Here is a 19,312-nt window from a genome sequence, read left to right on the forward strand (position 1 = left end):
TCAGGGTCTCTGAAAGGAAATTGCACGTGATATAATTTGTACTTTCTATATTCCCTCAGGAAGCTGTTGATTGGAATTGTGAGAGGGCAGCAGTACTGCCCTGTAGTACTTCAGTCGTCTCCTCTGTCCTTTATGGTCATGAGTCTTCAGAAGGCTGGAGATGATGCAGATGATGCACAAGTGAGAGTCCCCAGAACAACAGTGTGCCTCTGCACTGCAAATGTGTTGCCTTTTAACAGATCTGGAAGTTCAGTGATCATCAAGATCACTGCTACCTTTTCTTCAGCACAGCTTGGCAGTGCCTTCTCATATTTGTCTTTTCTGCTTTGCTTTGAGCATTCAAAAAATGAGGAAGTTAGTGAACTGTAGCACTTTGCTTCTGTGTCCTAAAATAAAATATTAACCTCTAAGAATACTTGAAGAATTTTCAGCGCCAAGGAGGCTTAGATTAGATGTTCTGCTATTTTTTATTTATAGCGTATGTTCCAAGTAGCTGAAGATTCCCTTTTGAAGAATAAAATCAGGACATGGAAAGATTTTCTCACCTCAGATGTTGCACTTACTCCCATTACTGCAAACTGCTGGACCCGCTCTGAGCTTCTTTACTCTAAATATTTATACTTGCAGACTCAAACAACAGGTAGTAGAAAAAAATTTAGCATCCCAATGATTTTTTTCTGGGTTTGTTACTGCTCTTCTGGAATATGGCAAAGCCAGCAATATCCTTGTAGTGTGCAGTGCTGATGGTACTTCGTTTTACACTAGAACACACAGGCTTGCATTTCAGGAGCTACTTCTTGTACTCAATACAATAGCGAGTGCAGAATAGAAACAACAAAATTGGGAGAAAAAAAACAGACAAGAACCTGGCAGAATAAATTCAAGACAAATTTATCCTGTTAGTGTGATCCCTTTTAGGAAGCAAGAAGCACCATTTACCCTAAACCCCACTCTGATACTGTTGTGTATTTTAATAACAAATTACTGGTTTTTAAATAAACAGAATTGGAACATCAGCCATTTACACAGGCAGACCTTCAGGTGCAAGCTCCATTTTGCAACAAGATGAATTAACACAGAGACTGGGTATGTAGGAAATCCCAGAAAAATTATGAGATCACCAAGTCCAGTTGGTGAAGAAATACTAAACCAAAAATGGCATTTTTTCCTTTTGCTATCTTCCTTTTCAATCTTACAAAAGACACTTCTTCCTTGGGATCTGCTCTGTTACCTGACGGTGTTGCTGATGCTACAAAACACGTGCATAAACACACCCTTTTTTTTTTAATTGCAAGACGAAAAAGTTGTCTACTCTGAAAAGGAGGAAAAAGTTGTCTACCCTGAAAAGGAGGCTCAAATTCACCGTCATCCTATTAGCAGTGAATTCTGAGCTATCATACTTACCACAGTAACAAAAGTGGGTGGGGTCTAGTCATTTGAAGTGAATGCTCAAAATGAGGTGCTGTCACCAAAAGAACTGTTAAAGGCTTTGTCTAAGAAATGCCTGACTCTCAAGAATCATTCTTAACTTTCATACAGAAACCTTTAGCCAAGAAGGTCTTTAAGCAGGTGGTTCTACCACAACATTCTTCGCTGTCCTCTTTCCTGTGTACATAGCTTCATAAATACTAAGTTTGAAATTTTTAAATTATAAATGTACATTTGAAAACGTTGATGAAGCAGAATTCTGTATTTTCCTGCTTGTGAATGGGAATGTCCGTGACTTTATGGAAACTTGGATAATAAAAGTGGCAGAAAACAATTTTTTTACCAAGAAATATGAGTTGGAAAACATGGGGAAAAAATCTTTCAGAAAATGACTGATCTTCCTCTGTCTGCATTCTTCTGTCTTCAAAAATATGACATATTCAAATGCACATCAACCAAAGAAAAGACAACATTGACAAAAGTTGGAATAAGAGTTGGAAGAGAGATCTGACTGAAACATGTTTGCATTTGAAACACTTTTTGGTGGTCGAGATTTATGCATCTAAATTACAATTAAATAATGTTAAGGTTATGAGTAACTCACAAGAGTGAAGAAATGTGCAATTAATGGGAAAATATACCATATGTCCTTTGATATCTAGGCATATTGCAGTGCATTAAGGAAGTCATAAAAGAGACACCCTGTTGTGGTTATGAGGTCTGAGACATGTGGCACATTTCCATTGTAGCTATCTATTTCCCTGCTTGTATGCATCTGTGCCATTATTTAAATGTTGATTTTGAATGTGAATTTCCCTTTGCATGGTAAAAAAAACAGAGCTGCAGACTCCTTTTTTTCAGTGTTTCTTTAGATCTGTTGCCATTTAGGAATGTGGAAGTCCAAAATGTTACACATATGAATGAAAAAATATCACAAATGGGAATAAATCGATTTAACTTAATCCTCAGACACATTTAAGGCAACGGAGATGGTTTTAGTTACTATGAACGAATGATCTTATATCTTCCCTCTAAAAACTGACACACTTAAATTCCAAACACTGTTCTCCTGTATTTTGCACGGAAACAGGAATTTACTAAAAAATTTCATGTATTTAATTTGGACCATTTGGGAAAATACAATGGGAGATTACTACTTTCATTTTAAGATTCCTGAACTGTGGCATCCCACAAACATATTTTTTTTCCTCTACTCAAAACAAACCTGAAAATGTGGAAGAAGAGAATGGAACATTCAGATCCTAAAAGCAGTATTTATGTGGCTGGCATGTAACCCACATTGTCCCAAACACCGTGATCACCAAGATACCTCAGTGCACAATATTTTATGTACAGTGCTTGGGTAACCAGTGAATGACATCTTCAAGTATGTCACACTTGTGGAAACAGAAAAACATTTTGTGGCATTCCCAGTGTTCAATGTACTTCAGGGGAACATGTTTGCTTCCAGTTGCTAGAGATGCCTGTAGCCTTGGGACACTTTCAGACACTTCACCAGTTCCCCAGGGCCAAGTATATGCTTCTGCCAAAAAAATAAGTCCTCAGAATTCTGTTAGTAACTGCCTAGGACATGGTACCTTCTGATTACGCACGGATTTGGCCGTGGCCATCATGCATTCTTCATTCCTAGGATTCTTCATTGCAGTTTGTAGTAACTAGAAAAAGTATCCTTTTGAACATAGAGATATTAGAACAGTTACCCTATGAGTTCACTCCCAAGATCATACAAAAATAACCATGAATCACCATGAAGCATATCAACTCTAGAAAAAACAGGTTTCCTCAACCCTTTTTTCTGGTTTTGGTTTCCTACCAGTATTATAGTGATGATGATAAAGTGTGTGGGAGACAGAAGAAATGGACCAAAATAGTCCAAAAAAATGTATCCAGATACCATGGAGATGAGTGAAGTCGTCAGAAATACAATCAGCCTAATGGACATGCTGGCATTGCTCCTCCTTAGCATGACTTACAGTGTCAGGATTGGGCCAGAGACATTTCCTGGAGAGAAAAGCAAGCCAGATTAGCATCACATCAACTCAAGGTCCTGTATAATCTGAAGAGACAGGGCAGAAGAAGTATCATTCTGGTAACAGAGAGCGTAAAGCCCAGGCAGTGGGCCCTTGGAGAGCATGATGCTGTAGGAATGCAAGAGCAGCTTGGAGCCAGCAGCCTGGGAACTGGTTGTCAAGGGAAAAAAGCAGGGGGTGATGGGCAGCTGCAGTACACCCTTGGACAGCAGAGCCAGGAAGAATAATCTTCATGGGGCTGGGGAAAGAAGCCAGCCTAGGAACAGTCTGAGGAGAGAGCATGCCAGTTGGGAAGCAGCTGTACAGCCACGGGGTGGCCATGGATGCCACTGACAAATGTGTGCTGCAACCCAAAGGGCTGGCTAGGGCTGCAGGGAAGAGCCAGGGCCTTCAGCCAGCAACAGCTGAGGAATAGAGCAAGCAATGCACTGAGTAAGGACCAAGATGCACGTTTTGTGTTGTGGTGTCCTGTCATCGAGTAGTGAGTGTCCTGTCAGCCACAGCAGCATGCACCTCTGCCAGCTACAAGAGCAGGGATCACTCTGCAAAAGGCAGGGAATTCTGTACCCACAGCCTACAGTGTGGCTAAGCAGGGCATGTGCTCAGGAAAAAGCAGGTTTAAAATGCTTTAGTTGGGGTCTTTCAACATCCCTGTACCTTCTACCCTATGAAACTCCTCATTCTTCTAAAGAATTGTCTTAGACTTTGCAAACTTGCTCATGAGGCTCTTTGGCAAAACCGAAATTCCCTCCAGTGGCTGCACCGAAACAAACCAAGGCTGGTTTCAGCACTGCCAGCGTCTGCCATTTATATTCAAAATTGCAGCAGGAGCTGCTTTTCCTTGCTCCGTTTCGCTCCCACTCCCTGCGGCCGCTCAGCTCGGCAGGGAAAAGCAGCCCCAGGTCAGCGAGCTGGAGATCATCCAGTCCAGCGCCCGGCCAAGGCAGGGTCACCGACAGCAGGTGACACAGGAACGCGTCCAGGTGGGTTTGGAATGTCTCCAGAGCGGGAGACTCCACGGCCTCCCTGGGCAGCCTGTTCCAGTCGCTGCCACCCTCAGCGTAAAGAAGTTCTTCCTCACGTTGAGATGGAACTTCTTGTGTTTTATTTTAGGGCCACTGCTCCTCATCCTGTCGCTGGGCACCAGTGAAAAGAGTTTGGCACCATCCTCTTGCATCGCACGTGGCAGGAGTGTCACAGCGGCAGCGGCACCTCCCCCGGCGCTTCGTGACCGCCGGTCCCCTCACGGACGGGACGGGCCGGGACGGGACGGGACGGGCCGGGCCAGGCGAATACAGAACGCGGCGCCCGCTCCCCTGCCGCGCCTCCTGCCCCGCCCCGCCCCGCCGCCCGCGCGGGCTGCCCGGATGCAACCAACGGCGGCGCTGAGCGGAGGGGGGGAGGGAGAGAGCGCCGCCCGGCACAGTCCGAGCGCGTCCCCTGTAACGTGCGCACCACGGCGCTCGCACCCCCCCCGCCGGCCGTACCACTTCCCTGCCTGTCCGGCTCTGAGGCGCGTCGGGCAGGATCGTACCAACGCGGCCGAGGGAAAGGGGGTAGACAAGAGGGTGCGTGACAAGGGGTGGGGGGTCACATTCGAAACGGCGCAGCGCCGGCTCTCAGTCTCGTTGTTTTGGCCAAGCCGTGCGGGGCAGCCGCGGTCTCATCGGAGCTCTCCCTCGCCGGCGGGAAAAGCGGGAAGGAGCCGCCTGTCCTCCTTAACGCCTTCCCCCGGCGGGATGGGGATGGGCCGTCCCGCCAGGCGCGCGCCCCCGCCCCCCCGCGCGCCGCGTTCTTCCCGGATCGGCGCCGCTGTTGGATTCGCGGGGCGCGCGCGCGGGCAGGCGGGAGCGGGGGCGGGCGCGGAGTCTCCTGGCACCCGCCAGACATGTCGGTGGCGTTCGCGGCCCCGAGGCAGCGGGGCAAGGGCGAGATCACGCCGGCCGCCATCCAGAAGGTGAGGAGGGCGAGGGGAGGCGGGCCCGGGCCGGGCCGGGCCGCCCTGGGGGCTGCAGCTGCCGCTTCCTGCCGCGCGGGGAACGGGGGCGGCAGCGCCCGGAGCTTCCAGGCCCCGGCGGGGAAAAGGAAGGGGGCCGGGCCGGGCTCGCTGTGCCCGGGGTCGGGCCCAGCGGGGCGCTTGTTGGGTCCCCGGTCCGGGTGAGGCGCCGGGCAGGGGCGGGCGATGTCCCTGAGGCCCCCACCCCGCCCTACTTCCTTCACCTCGGCTCCACGATCGACCCCGCGGGCCTGAATTAACCCGAAGGAACTCGGCCTGGACGCGGAGGAGTCGAATAAGTCCCTTCCTGCGAGGGGAGCCTGACGGTGGAACCGCAGCTGGGCTGTTCTAGAGCCTTTGCCTGACTTCGGGCCCTGCGGGGTAAGCGGCGGATCCAGCTCCCAAACTTGGTCGGCCAAGTTAATGCTCCCTCCCCCAGAACCTGAGGTGTGATTAAAGAAGAACATCGCTGCCGGAGCCAATGACAGCGGCTCCGGACGACTCCATTTAAGCTTTTGTGGGAGGGAGCAAGTTAACTCGTTAAAGAGCTCAAAGAAAAGCACGTAAAGGATTTGTAAGAATCCACAGTGTTTTCTATCAGCAGAAATAAAGGAGCATGTTCAAGTTCACTAGTAAGTGGCTGGTATTTGGAAACTTTGCTGAAGACTCGCACTGTTGTTGGTGTAGATAGCCGTGAATCAAACACATCTCAGATTGCTACAAGCTCCTTGTGTAGTAGGAGCCTTTTGGGTAAATGCAGCTAACCTCTGATTTAATAAAGAATTAGAGCGTCAAAAAAGTAGGTGTTTCAGGGATATGGACCTCAAAGAAGACCCCAGAATTATAATGGAGTCCTCCAGGAGAAGTTGGTGTGTGAGAACTGTAGGTGAAAAATATATACCCACTAGGTGGAAAGCTGCTCAGAGGTAGTCTGTAGAGACTTCAGGTCTCTGAGGTGCTTACAGAGAACATAGACAAGTTTCTCTTGTGCTGTAGTCAAACCACTAATTTGATGGTGATGTGCTGGCAAAATCCTAGTGTAGTTAAATCTGAAGAATCTTTGTAATGTACATAAGGTGTCAGAAGCCCTGGAGGTACCTTCATCCACCTGGTAACTAAATTCTCTTTTGATGGTAGGGGTTTATAACTATTTCAATTTTCTATCAGCAAAGGCTCAATTAAACTTGTATAAAATAGTTGTCTGCAGCCTCATCTAGGATACAGTTATACTGCTTGTTCCCTTTCCTCTTGGCCCTAGCATTTTTTCCCCCTCTCCCAGCCCTTAGTCCCCAAGAGGTCCAGCTTACATGGCTGCAGTGAAGGATGCAGCCATCAAACTGGCAGTCTCAAGGTCTGCCTGTCTGCTAAGCCGCTCCTGTGCGAGACATTCTGAGGAGAGCCTTGATTCAAGGCTTCCTTTGCAAGTTCTCTATTAGACTTCAGAATCAAAGGTATTATCTCCTTTTTTTCCTTATTTTTTTTCTGATGAAAGTGGCCACTGTGTTTCTTATAAAAGTTGAAGTTAGTATGTGTGTCATGTGTCTGTGTAGTAGTGGGTTTGTGATCCTCTTTGGGGAGTGCAGCTTCAGCTTTGCCTAGTTTCTGAGGCTCGCACAGTAACTGAAAATACTGCAGTCATGTCTATGTTTAGTGCTTAAATGTGTTTCCAGATCCAGCAGTTTCAGGCAAAATACTTGTGCTGGGATCATCCTAGTCAGTTCTGGTGGATTCCTGGTTAACATTTAAGAAAACTTGGCTGGGTCATTCTTATGTGGATAGAAGGCCTGAGTGGACTGCATAAGGTTTCTGACTCTATACACTTTTCATAATAGAGGTGGATTAGTCAGAGGGGAAAAAAAAAAAAAGTCAGTACTTCTTTCTTTTTTTTGCCTCTCTGTAGAATTTTTGTAGGTTGGATTCCTAAGGAAGTGAAGATCACGTAATGATGTGCTTTCCTTGTAAAAGCATGAGCCTTGTAAAAGCATGGCTAGTTTCAACCACGTTTGGAAGGAGAGAGTATTAGAGGTGGTTAAGATTCTATTAGTTTTGTGAAATTCAGCAGCTGGTTAAAGGGATCTAAACTAGCTTTCCAGTAAAAGAAAACAAAGGAATAAATTGATGCAAAATTTCCCATTTGGCAGTAAATTTTCTGTTTTGTTCAGTTGACTTGGATAACTTGGCTTGTAGCTCAGATTATTCATGGTTCTGCTGAGTCTTGTCTGATCAGAATGTAGGATGGGGGTTTAAAAGACAAGAGTGTGGGGATGTGCAGCTCTAGGAAACCAGGCTGGTTTTTTTTATTGTTTATGTGACTTTGTGAACTTTCTGAAGAAAGCTGTGAGATTGACCACTTCCCATGATTTTTAAAGCTACTTTTTTTTTTTTGGTCAGAAAAATCTAATTCATATGTGTTCATTTTTGTGGACACTTCTGAAGTATAACAGAACTATTGTGCCCGTTTGTCCTGATTCTGGCCATAACACAGTTAATTTTTCCATTAGCCAGGAGGGGCATGGCTGGGACCCGGAGGCTATTCTGTACCACTTTACATCAGGGATGTGGGAAGGAGTCCCTTCCAGATCGAATAGCCTGGTGGGGTCAGGTATTTTCAGGATCCTGGGTGCTGAGCACTCACATGTGAATTGTTCACCACTCTTGTACACTGTGTTATTAATGTTGTTTCTGTTACTGTTTTTTTTTCTTATTTAATTACTGTTTCCATCAAATTGTTCTTATCTCAACCTGTGATCTTTACCTTTTGTGCCTCCAGTTCTCCTCTCCAGCCACCAGCCCAGCAGAGGGGGAAGTGAGCAAGGGGCAGGTGGTTTGGGGTGTTTCAGTGGGAACAATAAACTGGGGAATACCATTCCTCAAGCACAACACCATTAAACCAAATATTTATAAAATGCAGTTTAGTTAGAGATTCTTCATGTAAATACGGCCTAGCTTTCCAGCACATTTCCTTGAAGCAAATCTGACTGGTCATCTCACTTCTCATCAATAACAATTTCAGTGCCTTTTGTTATTAAATTTATAAACAGTTGCAGGCTTTAGAAGGAGAAGGGAAACTTGGGGTGTAAACTTTTAAGCAAGTTTCTTGTTAGCAATCAAATGAAGGAAAGCAGAAAACTTCTAAAATTTCTAAGAACTTGATGCAGAACAGGCAAGTATTTAAACAGGATGCTTCATAAGTGTAGCTACAGTAGTGCTATGAAACCCTTAAACTGAAACCAGTAATACTAATCGGAGGGAAAAAATGGGAGCAAAAGAGTGTTTTATAAATTATTGGTGAAGTAGAGCTTTTTGGATTACTACTTTTTTTGTTGTTGTTTTTAAAAACTCTGAGAAGAGGAGCAAGACTCAAAACTTATTTTCAGTCTTTCAGCAGAGAACATGAAACTTACTCCAAACTTCTTCTTTATTGTTTCAGATGTTGGATGAAAATAACCATCTTATTCAGTGTATAATGGACTATCAGAACAAAGGAAAGACTTCTGAATGCTCTCAGTAAGACCTTAATCCGTATCTTCTGTGGACTGGGTGAATTTCCATCTAGATCAGCATTATAGATTTGTTCAGCTCACCTTGTAGGAGAACTGTGCTCTGAAGAACAAATAAGTTGTGCTACAGATAAAATTTATGTGGGTTTTTTTATTTGCTGTATGAGTATCACTTTTGTCACTGAAATGTTGTAAGTGGCCTACTGCAAGTTGATGTCATGATGACAATGCTCATAAAAATTGGGACTGTATAACAAAGATCTTTTCCCTCTGTATCATAATTACACTTTGGGAAAGAGGTAGCCTTCTTCTCAAACATTTCAAAATCATGTAGGAAAATGGACCTTTCTTCTTCATGATGGCATGTTTGAAAACTGCCTACTTTTCACTTGCCCGAGAACAAATAGGCTTGTCTTAAATGTTTGGCCTGCCAAAATATCCCACGTGGACTTGCTGTCTAGTGAGAACTGTAGAAGGAGTCAATTGTTGAGGAATGTTATTTTCTCATTACCATTTTCTGGCACGAGATGATCACGGCACCCATGTAATCAAATATGGAGTCATGGGACAGAGCATCATAACATAGCTCAAGTCCCTTGCCAAGAGAATCGGTAGTGTGGGAGTAGGAGGGGGATCATAAATAGTAGGTGTTTTTTGTTTAAGGGAATACTTTTGTTCTAGCACAGTTAGTGTATTAAGCTGTTTGAAAGCCTGTAGTTATGTACTTCTGCTCTGTTCCTGATTTTAAGGTTATTTTTGTGACCGGACTAGATGTTGGGACGCAGGACTGTGGTTCTGTAGCAGGAAAATCATTCCATAGCAAACTTCCAAAGCTTAAGGTCCTAATGAAATGTGTGCACTGGTCTTGGTCACGATTCACATAAATCTATGATATCTTGTATATTGGGACAAGATAGAAAGACCTCTTATTCTCTAGTGTTTGTGATGAAAATTACACTGAACAGGCACAAACACATGAGAGAGCTCTATGTCTTCTGGTGATTTAGTTTAGGGCAGGAAGTGAAATAGGTGAGAACAGTGTCACCCAGCTTTAGATTTTTTCACAGCAAGACAGAAGTAGAGAATATACAGGCACAGATTTGGTGGAGACATTGGTAAAGACTGGACAATAGATAAGTGTGAGGGAAAAAAACTTAAGATTCCTAATAATGGTGCTCTTCTAAGTCTCTTGAATCTTGATTTACACAGGTAGCCTTTTTGACATGTGTAGAGTTAAAGTAAATTCTGATGTTACTGTATTTGTGAATTAAGATCTGTTTTGCTTTGTTTATTTTGATAGATACCAGCAGATGCTGCATACAAACTTGGTTTACCTAGCCACTATAGCTGACTCCAACCAGAACATGCAGTCTCTACTACCAGCAGTAAGTACAAAATAGTGCAAAAGTAGGGAATAGATTTCATTTGGATTCCTGGAGGAAAAAAAAACAAAACAACCAAACAAGTGTTTGAGGTAATGACCAAACACTTTGCCTCTGATTTACTGTATATTGAATACATGATGCAGTGTGTCTTCATGCTGTATTTAGAGTAATCTCGCTACTTAGGTCTTGCTTAAAACCTGACTTGTTTAACTGGAGGCTGTTACTGTGAATCAGGTGTGCAGTGCACAGATTATCTGGCCTCCTTCAAGGATAGATTTTTTTTCCCCCCACTTAGCTGAGAACTGTAGTGATGTGATATGGCTCTTGGTCAACAACTACAGCAGTACTCTTTTTCCTCTTACATTAGGGAAAGGTGGGGGAATGGGATTTTTTTTTTTAAATATTATTATATTTTTATTTTTCACTGAAATATCATCCATTCTCTTGCCTCGGTGGAATGAGGCTGGGTAAATTTTTGTCTGCTTTTCTATACTGTAGTTGAGTTTCAAATTGTTTGCCTCTCTCCTGGTTTTGAAAGCGATCTTTTTTTAAGGTGGGTAGTGATAACAGGAAAAAAATAAGGGCTCACAGGCTTCACTTGAGACACTGCATTGCTTTACATTTCTTGGATATTACTTGCTATCTTTTTAATCTGAATTTTTCTGAGTCTGTCTTCCTGAACTCTGTTTTATAAAATCCATGAAATTTTTCCCATGTTCCATTGTTTATGGAGCAGTAAGGAAAGAAACAGCAAACATTAAAATAGCTTGCTATCTGTTTGCTTTCTGTGTTAATCGGAAAGCTTGGGGAGTTCATTGTGAGTAACACAAGGAAGTTCTTTGTTTTTTGGTAATAAGACTTTTCTTGAATTAATATAGTCTTGATTCATTTCTGTAATATGAAGCTAAAAAGAATGTCTGTAAAACAGCCATTCCTAGATACTAGTTTTCACCAACTGAAATTGAATTACTTTTTCTTTGGTCTCTGGAGAAGTGTTCTCCAATCATTGCTACTAGCAAAGCATCCTTTCAAGTTGGTACCTAGAGAACTATAGAAACAGTGCTTCATTATGTCCAACCTGTTGTGCCTGTAGAGGCTTCTCTTTTTATAAATCCATGCTTGTAGCTGAGGGGGAGGGAGAGAAACCTTTAAGAGGGCTATGTGTGTTCCTCAGCTAATATGTTTTTTGAGGCTTAATTCATATCCTGGTTCTGATGACAACTGGAAATGAATTTGACCTTATCCTAATCCCTGGTGAACAGCCCTGCTGTTAAAAGTTGAATGCGATGACATTCTCTTCTTAAAAGAAAATGAAGATAGGGCTGGGAAAGTCTTTTGCAGATCTAGACTGAAGTGCATTTCTGATCCTGAATGGAAGGAATATTCCACACTACTGAGAAAAATAGGATAGTGTCTGGTGGAGGGAGAGGGAGTCCCCTTTGGACAGCTGAGGAGGGGAATAAAAAAAGTAGCTTCTTTGTTTTTCTTACAAACAAAAACACAAAATGAAATTTCGATCTTCAGTGTTATCTAAATGTAGACGCTCTGACCTACCAAGCAAAATCTTGGAAGATTTCCCTGAAATGTGGTAGCATAATCAGATAAGATGATTTTTGTTGGGGTTTATAGAACAATATTCTTTAAGTTCTTTCTATCTTCCCAGTAAATTTTAGTTAGAAGAATTTGAGAACATGTGAGCTACTGCTTTCTACAATGCAGGATAAACTACTTCAGATTCTTTTCCTCTTCGTTTTCCATTTAAGAACTGATGAGGCTCAAGTTGACTTGGAAGTATTTAGTTTCTCCTCACTATGCTTCTCTATCAGCTGTTGAGCAGTTTACTAAATTCAAGGGTTGTGGGTGGCAAAAGCTAAATATGGAGAAAGATACTCTGTGTGTAGACATCTACTATTTTTTATACTAAATACATCAATTATGATACTCTTAATGCGGTAACTTTCCACATAACTTAGTAGGGATTGAGTCTGGATAGCTTCTCATCTATTCATCTCGGGAAGATTGTTCCCCTAGTAAACTGTATTTTCTTGTTTGTTTAAATTTTATCTTGTTGCTGTTTTAATCAGCTAAATAAACTCTAAAGAAATTTCTCAACTCAAGGTATTTTGTAGAAACTAATAGTTGTGTAGTAAAGTGAGACTGACCTTGTAGAATATACCATCTAAGGAGTCTTTCTGCTGTGCCTTTTGCAACCGGACATGCCTTTCTCGTATTGGCCTTTTTAGCCACCAATGCGCTTGCAAGAAACGTGGGTAGAGCCCTTCCCAAATCTTCGTTTGCGAAGCCTAGCCATGAAAGTGAGGCTGAAAAGAGAATACTGCTGTTAAGATAGCATTCACACTGAAGAAAAAGGATGAATGACCAGGTTCACTGAAGTTTTTAATACAAGCTAAAATGATTCTAACCTGATGTTAACTTCATTGTATTCTCTAACAATATTCCTTAGCCTTAATGCATAAAGCATTGCTGGGAAAATTGTTGGGGAAATGGTTCGTACTCAGCTGCTGTGCCTCTGTCCTCGTCTTTTACAATGCACTATTCTAATGAAATGTCTGACATCCTCTCTGATACTCTGGTATTGCCTGTAGAGAACAAGAAGTGTAGTGAGCCAACAGTGTTGTGCAGAGAAATGTTTCCGTAAGGGGGACCTGGAAGTGAAGAAAAGGTGAAACAGATAAAGGAAGCACTGCAGGGTCTGGGGTGAAGGGAACTAGAAAAACTTTGCAACTCCGGTGTCGTAACAAAGCTCCTGTTGTCTTTGTGTGCATGCTAAAGTATTAAATTATGACTTTTGGGGTAAGAGACCTTCTTTCACATTAAAAGACAAAAAGAGCGTGAGGTTATTCTGGAGTCAGCCAGTCTTTCCTCAGCTGTGTGAATAGCAACATTTTTGAGGGCAGGGCTGTTTTGAAATGTCTTCCCATCTGGATAAGAGCACTAAGTCCACCTGTGAAGTTGATGCAACTTTGTTTCCTCTCTTAGAGTTGTGGCAGGTAGTTCTTTCTTGGATAGCAGATGTCTTAAATGTCTCTTTACCACCACCTTATCAGACAAGCCAGCTTACCAAAGAGGGCTTGTGCCATGAGGAAAACAACACTGTTGAAGTCTTGTGATACTTCATTAGTGCTGCTTTTGAGGGAGGCTGTAACAAGGTATTGGTGTCCTTGAACTATGGAGAGCAAAGGTGCAATTAAAGCGGTAGTGAAGTATTGTGTGCGTGTTTTCCTAAACACATTCAATCTCAAACTCCAGAACAGGCGTCTTGTCCTCCCTGACTCTTATTTTTTTTGTTTTCTTGAAAATGTTTTAGTGGCCTTAAAAAGGCATTGCAAACTATTGAATAAAAAAACCCCAGCTTTTCTACTTGGACATTTTCTCTCCCTCATGTCTTAATTTTGCCAAATATTTATAAGGAAACAACCTGTGACCATCAGTTTATTTGGTATGTAAAGGGGAACTTTCCATTTTATAATGGGCAGATATTGAGGTCTGCAGGAATTATTTGATTGGGTTTTTTGATTATTTGATTTGGTTTAATTATTTGTTTGGGTTTTTTTTAAACACAGAAATTTATTTTTTTCAGTGTTTTCATTACATAATGCATCTTGCCTTCTGTTAGAATGAGATTTCAGCATGAGATTTCAGTGTGTATTTCAAGAAGGTGATGAAAATAAATGACTATTACTCACTTGTGTAACATACCAGTTTTCTTTTATGTTGAAAGTGCCAGTTTCTTCCAGTAGCAAGCTAAAGTTTCCAAGAAAACTTGTTGTGTCCAAGTTGTAGAAAAAATCTGGACATCACATTGAATTATTTTTCTAAATTTCACAATACTGGAAAGATTATAATAAACTAATAAAAAAGCAATTTTTTTTTTCTTGCTTGAGATATTTATTTCAAAACTAAAGCTTTTTGTAGGACTTGTGAAATCCCTTATTGTGTGTTGTTTCCAAACTTGTCACACAGATTAGAGCGGAGTCTGTTTAGTTACAAAATACTTCTACATAAAATGGTAATTGCTTTTTATAAACACCCAACATCAACAGGCACTGAAATGCTGTTTATTTCCAAAACAACTGCTGTAAGAGATAAAACCACTAAACATAATTACTAGCACTTGATGAAAACTTGCCTTCAACTTCCTTATTGGGAGATTTGTTTTTTATTTGTTTTGTATGTGGGTGGTGATTGTCTTTTTTTTCCTAAGTTGTGGAGTTCTGCAGGCTAAATAGGAATCTTTGACGTAAGCATGGTTTCACTCAAACAGTGGAAAGTCTCATATGATCTTAAACACATTATTTTTCAAAAGTGTAGTGTTTAATCTATGGTTTTAATGAACTCGTGATGTTTCTAGAAAAAAATTGGAGTCTTAGGAACTGAACAGTGCACTCTGCTTCTTTGGTAGCCTTTATTTGAACATAAAAGTTGTCTAAAATATATGTTAATTGAATTACCTTGATAACTATTTTTCTTGAAAAAGCAAGATGGGATCCAGAAAATAAAAATATGGCTCAGTTTTAATAACTTAAAATAAAATTTTGAAATAAAATACTTGTTACTGATGATGAGAGGAATCTTAAATTTATGAGATTCTTGTCCACTTATGTACTAAATGCCTGGGAAAGACTGATGTCTGTGGTAGTGTTATGGTTTAACCTCACCTGGCACCTAAGTACCATGCAGCTGCTCACTCACCTCACACATCTTCCCTCTCGTCATAGTAGGATGGGCAGGAGAATCAGAAGAAAACCTAAAATGTATGGGTTGAGATAAGAACAGTTTAATAATTTAAATAAAATACTATAATAGTAATCACAGAAATGCTGAGTTGGAAGGGATCCACAAGGATCACTGAGTCCAATCCTTAGCCCTGCACAGGACCATCCCCAGGAGTCACACCATGTGCCTGAGAGTATCATCCAAACACCTCTTGAACTGTCAGGCTTGGTGCTGTGACCACTTCCCTGGGGAGCTTGTTCCAGTGCCCAACCACCCTCTGGGTGAAGAACCTTTTGCTAATATCCAACCTAAACCTCCCCTGACACAACTTCAGGCCATTCCCTTGGGTCCTGTCACTGATCACCACAGAATAATATAACTGTAATTAAACTGGGACAGCTTTTGCTGAAAGCAGTGCCCAACCTGAGTATGATATTCTATGGTGTGGAAATATCCCTTTGGTCAGTTTGGGTCTGCTGTCCTGGCAGTGCTCCCTCCTGGATTCTTGCACACCTGCTCGCTGACAGGGCATGGGAAACTGAAAAGTCCTTGACTTAGGAGTAAGCACTGGTTAGCAACAACTGAAACATCAGTGTGTTATCAAGGTTATTCTCCTACTGAATCCAAAACACAGCACTGTACCAGCTATTAGGAAGAAGATCAACTCTATCCCATGGAAAAATGTGCTGGTTTAAAAGTTAACCAGCAAGGCAAAATGAACTCAATTCAAAAGAGAGATTTATAAGTCAGAATAACAATTTATTAAAATAATGCAATAAGTACAATTATACAGGCAGACAATTGGTTTTAATCCACAAAACCCAAATGTACAAACCCAGCACCCTGGGGTATGAACAAAAGTGGTGTACCTTGGCCCACCCCCCGAGTCCAAAGCAAAGGGAGAGGGAATAAATCTGCTGGTGGGAGAGCTGCTGCAGTCTGGTCAGAAGTGGTGATTGCAGTCCAGTCGAGGGTGGTGGTCTCAGCCTGGTTGGGAGCAGCGGTGGTCTGCTGTCTTCCTCTGGGTCCCACGAGAGAGAGCCCCAAGGCTCTGAAACTCCCAGTTATATACTCTCCAGTTCAGGCGGGAGTGCTCAGTCCCTCCCTCAGAGTAGGGAATTCCATAAAAGGGCATGTGGATGCTCAGTCCCTCTTATCAGAGCGGGGAATTCCATATAAGGATATCAGAGCGGGGAATTCCATAAAAGGGTACAGGAACATCTTCCCACCTTGCAGGCCTCTACTGACAGCAGTTTTTGGGAAATGGCATGGAGGCTATAGAATACACAGTTTTGGGTTACACCCATCCAGGGATGAATTGGTCCCAGCCATTCTAACCAGGACAGAAACCAAGATAGGTAGTATAGCAGAAAGTCTGTTTGTGGTGTATGCTTTCCTGCTCATCACAGCTGGCATCAATCTTTAAACCTCTAGATTAATTCAGTGTATATTTAATGTTAGTGTATTGATTAAATTAGTTTTAAAGCAGATACACAGAGCAGTATGGTACATAATTCTGCATTAGCTTTTCAGAACACAAGTCCATGCCCAATTGAAGTTCAACTATTTGTAAACTGACTTAATAGAGAACAGAGCAAAAGGAAGGTCAAATGTTTCCTGTCAAGAGGCAAGGGAGCTATTAGTCAGAACTGGTGCTTGGATTTTGAAGAATAGTTGCTCTGATTAAATGTTGGTTAAATAGCTTTTAAAAAATCATAATAATTTCTTAAGACTTTCTAAAAGAGGTACATTTGTTAGTAGATTTCTTGAGAAAGGGAGGAAAGATGTAGCGTTCATACCTACCATATTATGTGACTACACTTTAAGGAATTTTCCTGCTGCCCTTCAAACAAGGGACAAGTAGAGCCACTATGATTTGATGGGTAAAAGAAATTAAGCTCCATATTCCTGTCCTGTTATTAGAAACTCAAGCCAGTGAAAATACGTAATTGATAAAAGCTAATGTATTTGTGCTTGCATCCTCTGTGAAAAACTTAATTTCTTAAATTATTCCTTCCTCCAATTCTTCAAGCTCTTACGTTTTTATTTGCTATGTTGGTTTTGCATAACAAAAAAGATGTCCTGTGTTTTGTGAGCAAGAAGCATATGGGGTAAGCATCTTTTGAAAATAGTCTCCAGCCCCCAGTTAGTTAGGCTTTGTCAACAATGAATGGGAAATGTGGGACATCAAGATTCATGTTGTATTGCCACAATACTCTTAAAAAAAGTCAGCATTACCACCGTGTTAGTGATCTTGGAGACTCAGCAGTGTGAACAAAAAGGTAAATAAGACTTTTCTTGAACTTGTACAGTATTCTAGGTCTGTTAGAGATGAGTTTTAATTCCTTGCTGCTGTCTGTAGCCTAGGTCTTAGGTACGACTGCAGTAACCAGTCATGAAAGCAATGCATTACGATCTAGCAGTTTCAGTGCTTGCAGGGAGATCCAGTGTGTCTGTATCACTTAATTGTCTTTGCTTTAAGGCCAGCGTGTGATTCTCTCTATTTGCTTTCTTTGAGGCTTTGCATGCTATTTGACTTCTGACCTCTCAGTGGACATGCTCATTTTCTGCATGTTTGTTGTATGTAAAAACATGGTTATGAGATATTAACCAAAAGAGAACTAGTTTTGCAAATAGGGACACAGATTTTTATTTATTTTGAGTAGAGCATGAAAGGAAACACATCCATTGCTTATACCATCAAACTGAAAACCTTATGGGAAGGAAATCCTGGAGAATTGTCAGTAGTACAAGCTTTTTAGAAGCCTTAAAAGCAAAACAACCAAATTTACTATGATTTAAGTTTTGTGGACTGTTTCTTCCCTAGTCTTTTTTGTTGAATCTCTAAGAATAACAGCCCTTGTGTCGATACACATCTTCTAGGGCTAGTAATGCCATCCTGTTTTAGCAAAAGCAAATTGTGTATGCTTGTTTTTAGAAGAATTTTCAGGTTGTGGATCCTCAGTTGATCCATGTATGCCACAGCCTCATAATAAAAATTCCTTTTCCAGGTTGTTCGTTTCTGTCCAGGGAGGCTTTTAAACGTTGGAAAGAAGTTTGGTGGCTGTTTAACAAGATCTCATTTTGTTAGTAATGGTTATGCTAACATCACTAGAGCTGTACTCTCATCAGCTGCAGTTCTGCTGTGTGATGTTTTAAAGTTGTTGTATGATGAAAAATCTGGAATCCAAATTAATTAGGTGGAAAGGGCAATATTTTCATTCTGGATTACTGCAGACTAACTTTGGGACTGTGTTAAGTGGCTGTGTTGACACAACTGAATAAGTGCTGTTGGAAATCAAGAGCTGCTGGAAGGAGCTTCTTAAGCCAGCAACTCCACTTAAAAAAAGAAATAAATAAAATCAGAATATGGGAATTTCAGTTGTTGGGATGTTAGGTGAATTCAGAGACTACTAGCTACCACTTTAAATCAGAGGTTTGTTTAAGTTCTGTAAGCTAGTTTGCATGTATTGCTAATGAGGTGTGTCCACACGGGGAGCTAGTGCACTGTACACAAAAAACTACTTCTGTTGCCTCCTAACTTCTGTGGCTGATTTAGAAATCACTAAAAATAGCTAGCAGTTTGAAATAAGAGTATGCTCTAAGGTGTAGTTCTTTCATACTTGAAGATGTGATTTGCCTCTCCATGGTACAGTATCTGCACAATAAATACCTGTTTGAACCGTAGGCAGTTTGTGAGAGCTGTACCAGGCAGTCTGGTAGCATAGGTGCCAATCCTTCAGCCTCTATGGTTTTGCTGTTTCCCCAGTGCCATGCTTTAAGGGTTCTGCAGGATTCTTTCTGCTTTAATTGAGTTTACATAGGGCCTTTCAGCTAGAAGAGAGTTGGATTTTTTATCTTAGGTTACTAAATGCAAGCAAAACCCGTAAATATTAGACCAGATAATAATCCATCTTAAAAGCGAAAGAGGCAAGAGGCTGTGGAACACAAAACTCCTGCTTTTGGGGGCAGATATGAACTGCATATTACTGGGGAATTACAGAGCACCTCTGAAGTTCTCTAGTTTCAATAACTCAGTGTGCCCCAAGCTAATATCCACAGTTAATTTATTCATAGTCACTTATAATAAACCCTTCTGAATTCATACCGGATTGTTTAATTTTTGATTTAAATAATTTCTAGTTACACCAAGAGTTATGAATTATTTGTGATTATTTTTAAAGTATCAGAATAACTATTTCAATGAGGTTGTCA

The 19,312-nt window shown here is 41.6% G+C and overlaps 1 protein-coding gene across 6 annotated transcripts in view; it reads left to right on the plus strand.

Annotated features, from left to right (window-relative positions):
• Positions 1 to 5,028: 5,028 nt before the first annotated feature.
• The window catches only part of SS18 (SS18, nBAF chromatin remodeling complex subunit), a 46,335-nt gene continuing 32,051 nt past the window's right edge, over positions 5,029 to 19,312 (plus strand). For 2 of the 6 annotated variants that reach the window (XM_027674951.1, XM_027674967.1), the window contains exons 1-3: positions 5,279 to 5,436; positions 8,906 to 8,982; positions 10,276 to 10,360. In XM_027674951.1, the coding sequence (XP_027530752.1) occupies positions 5,368 to 5,436; positions 8,906 to 8,982; positions 10,276 to 10,360 (231 nt within the window). In that variant the 5' untranslated portion in view covers positions 5,279 to 5,367. Of the gene's footprint in view, positions 5,048 to 5,278; positions 5,437 to 8,905; positions 8,983 to 10,275; positions 10,361 to 18,134; positions 18,188 to 18,254; positions 18,352 to 19,312 lie in introns of those variants that run through there. The other 4 variants (XM_027674960.1, XM_027674966.1, XM_027674968.1 and 1 more) reach the window with 4 other exon arrangements.

This window comes from Neopelma chrysocephalum, unplaced genomic scaffold, assembly GCF_003984885.1.
Source record: "Neopelma chrysocephalum unplaced genomic scaffold, ASM398488v2 Primary Assembly neopelma1_22, whole genome shotgun sequence".
NCBI classification, from domain to species: domain Eukaryota; kingdom Metazoa; phylum Chordata; class Aves; order Passeriformes; family Pipridae; genus Neopelma; species Neopelma chrysocephalum.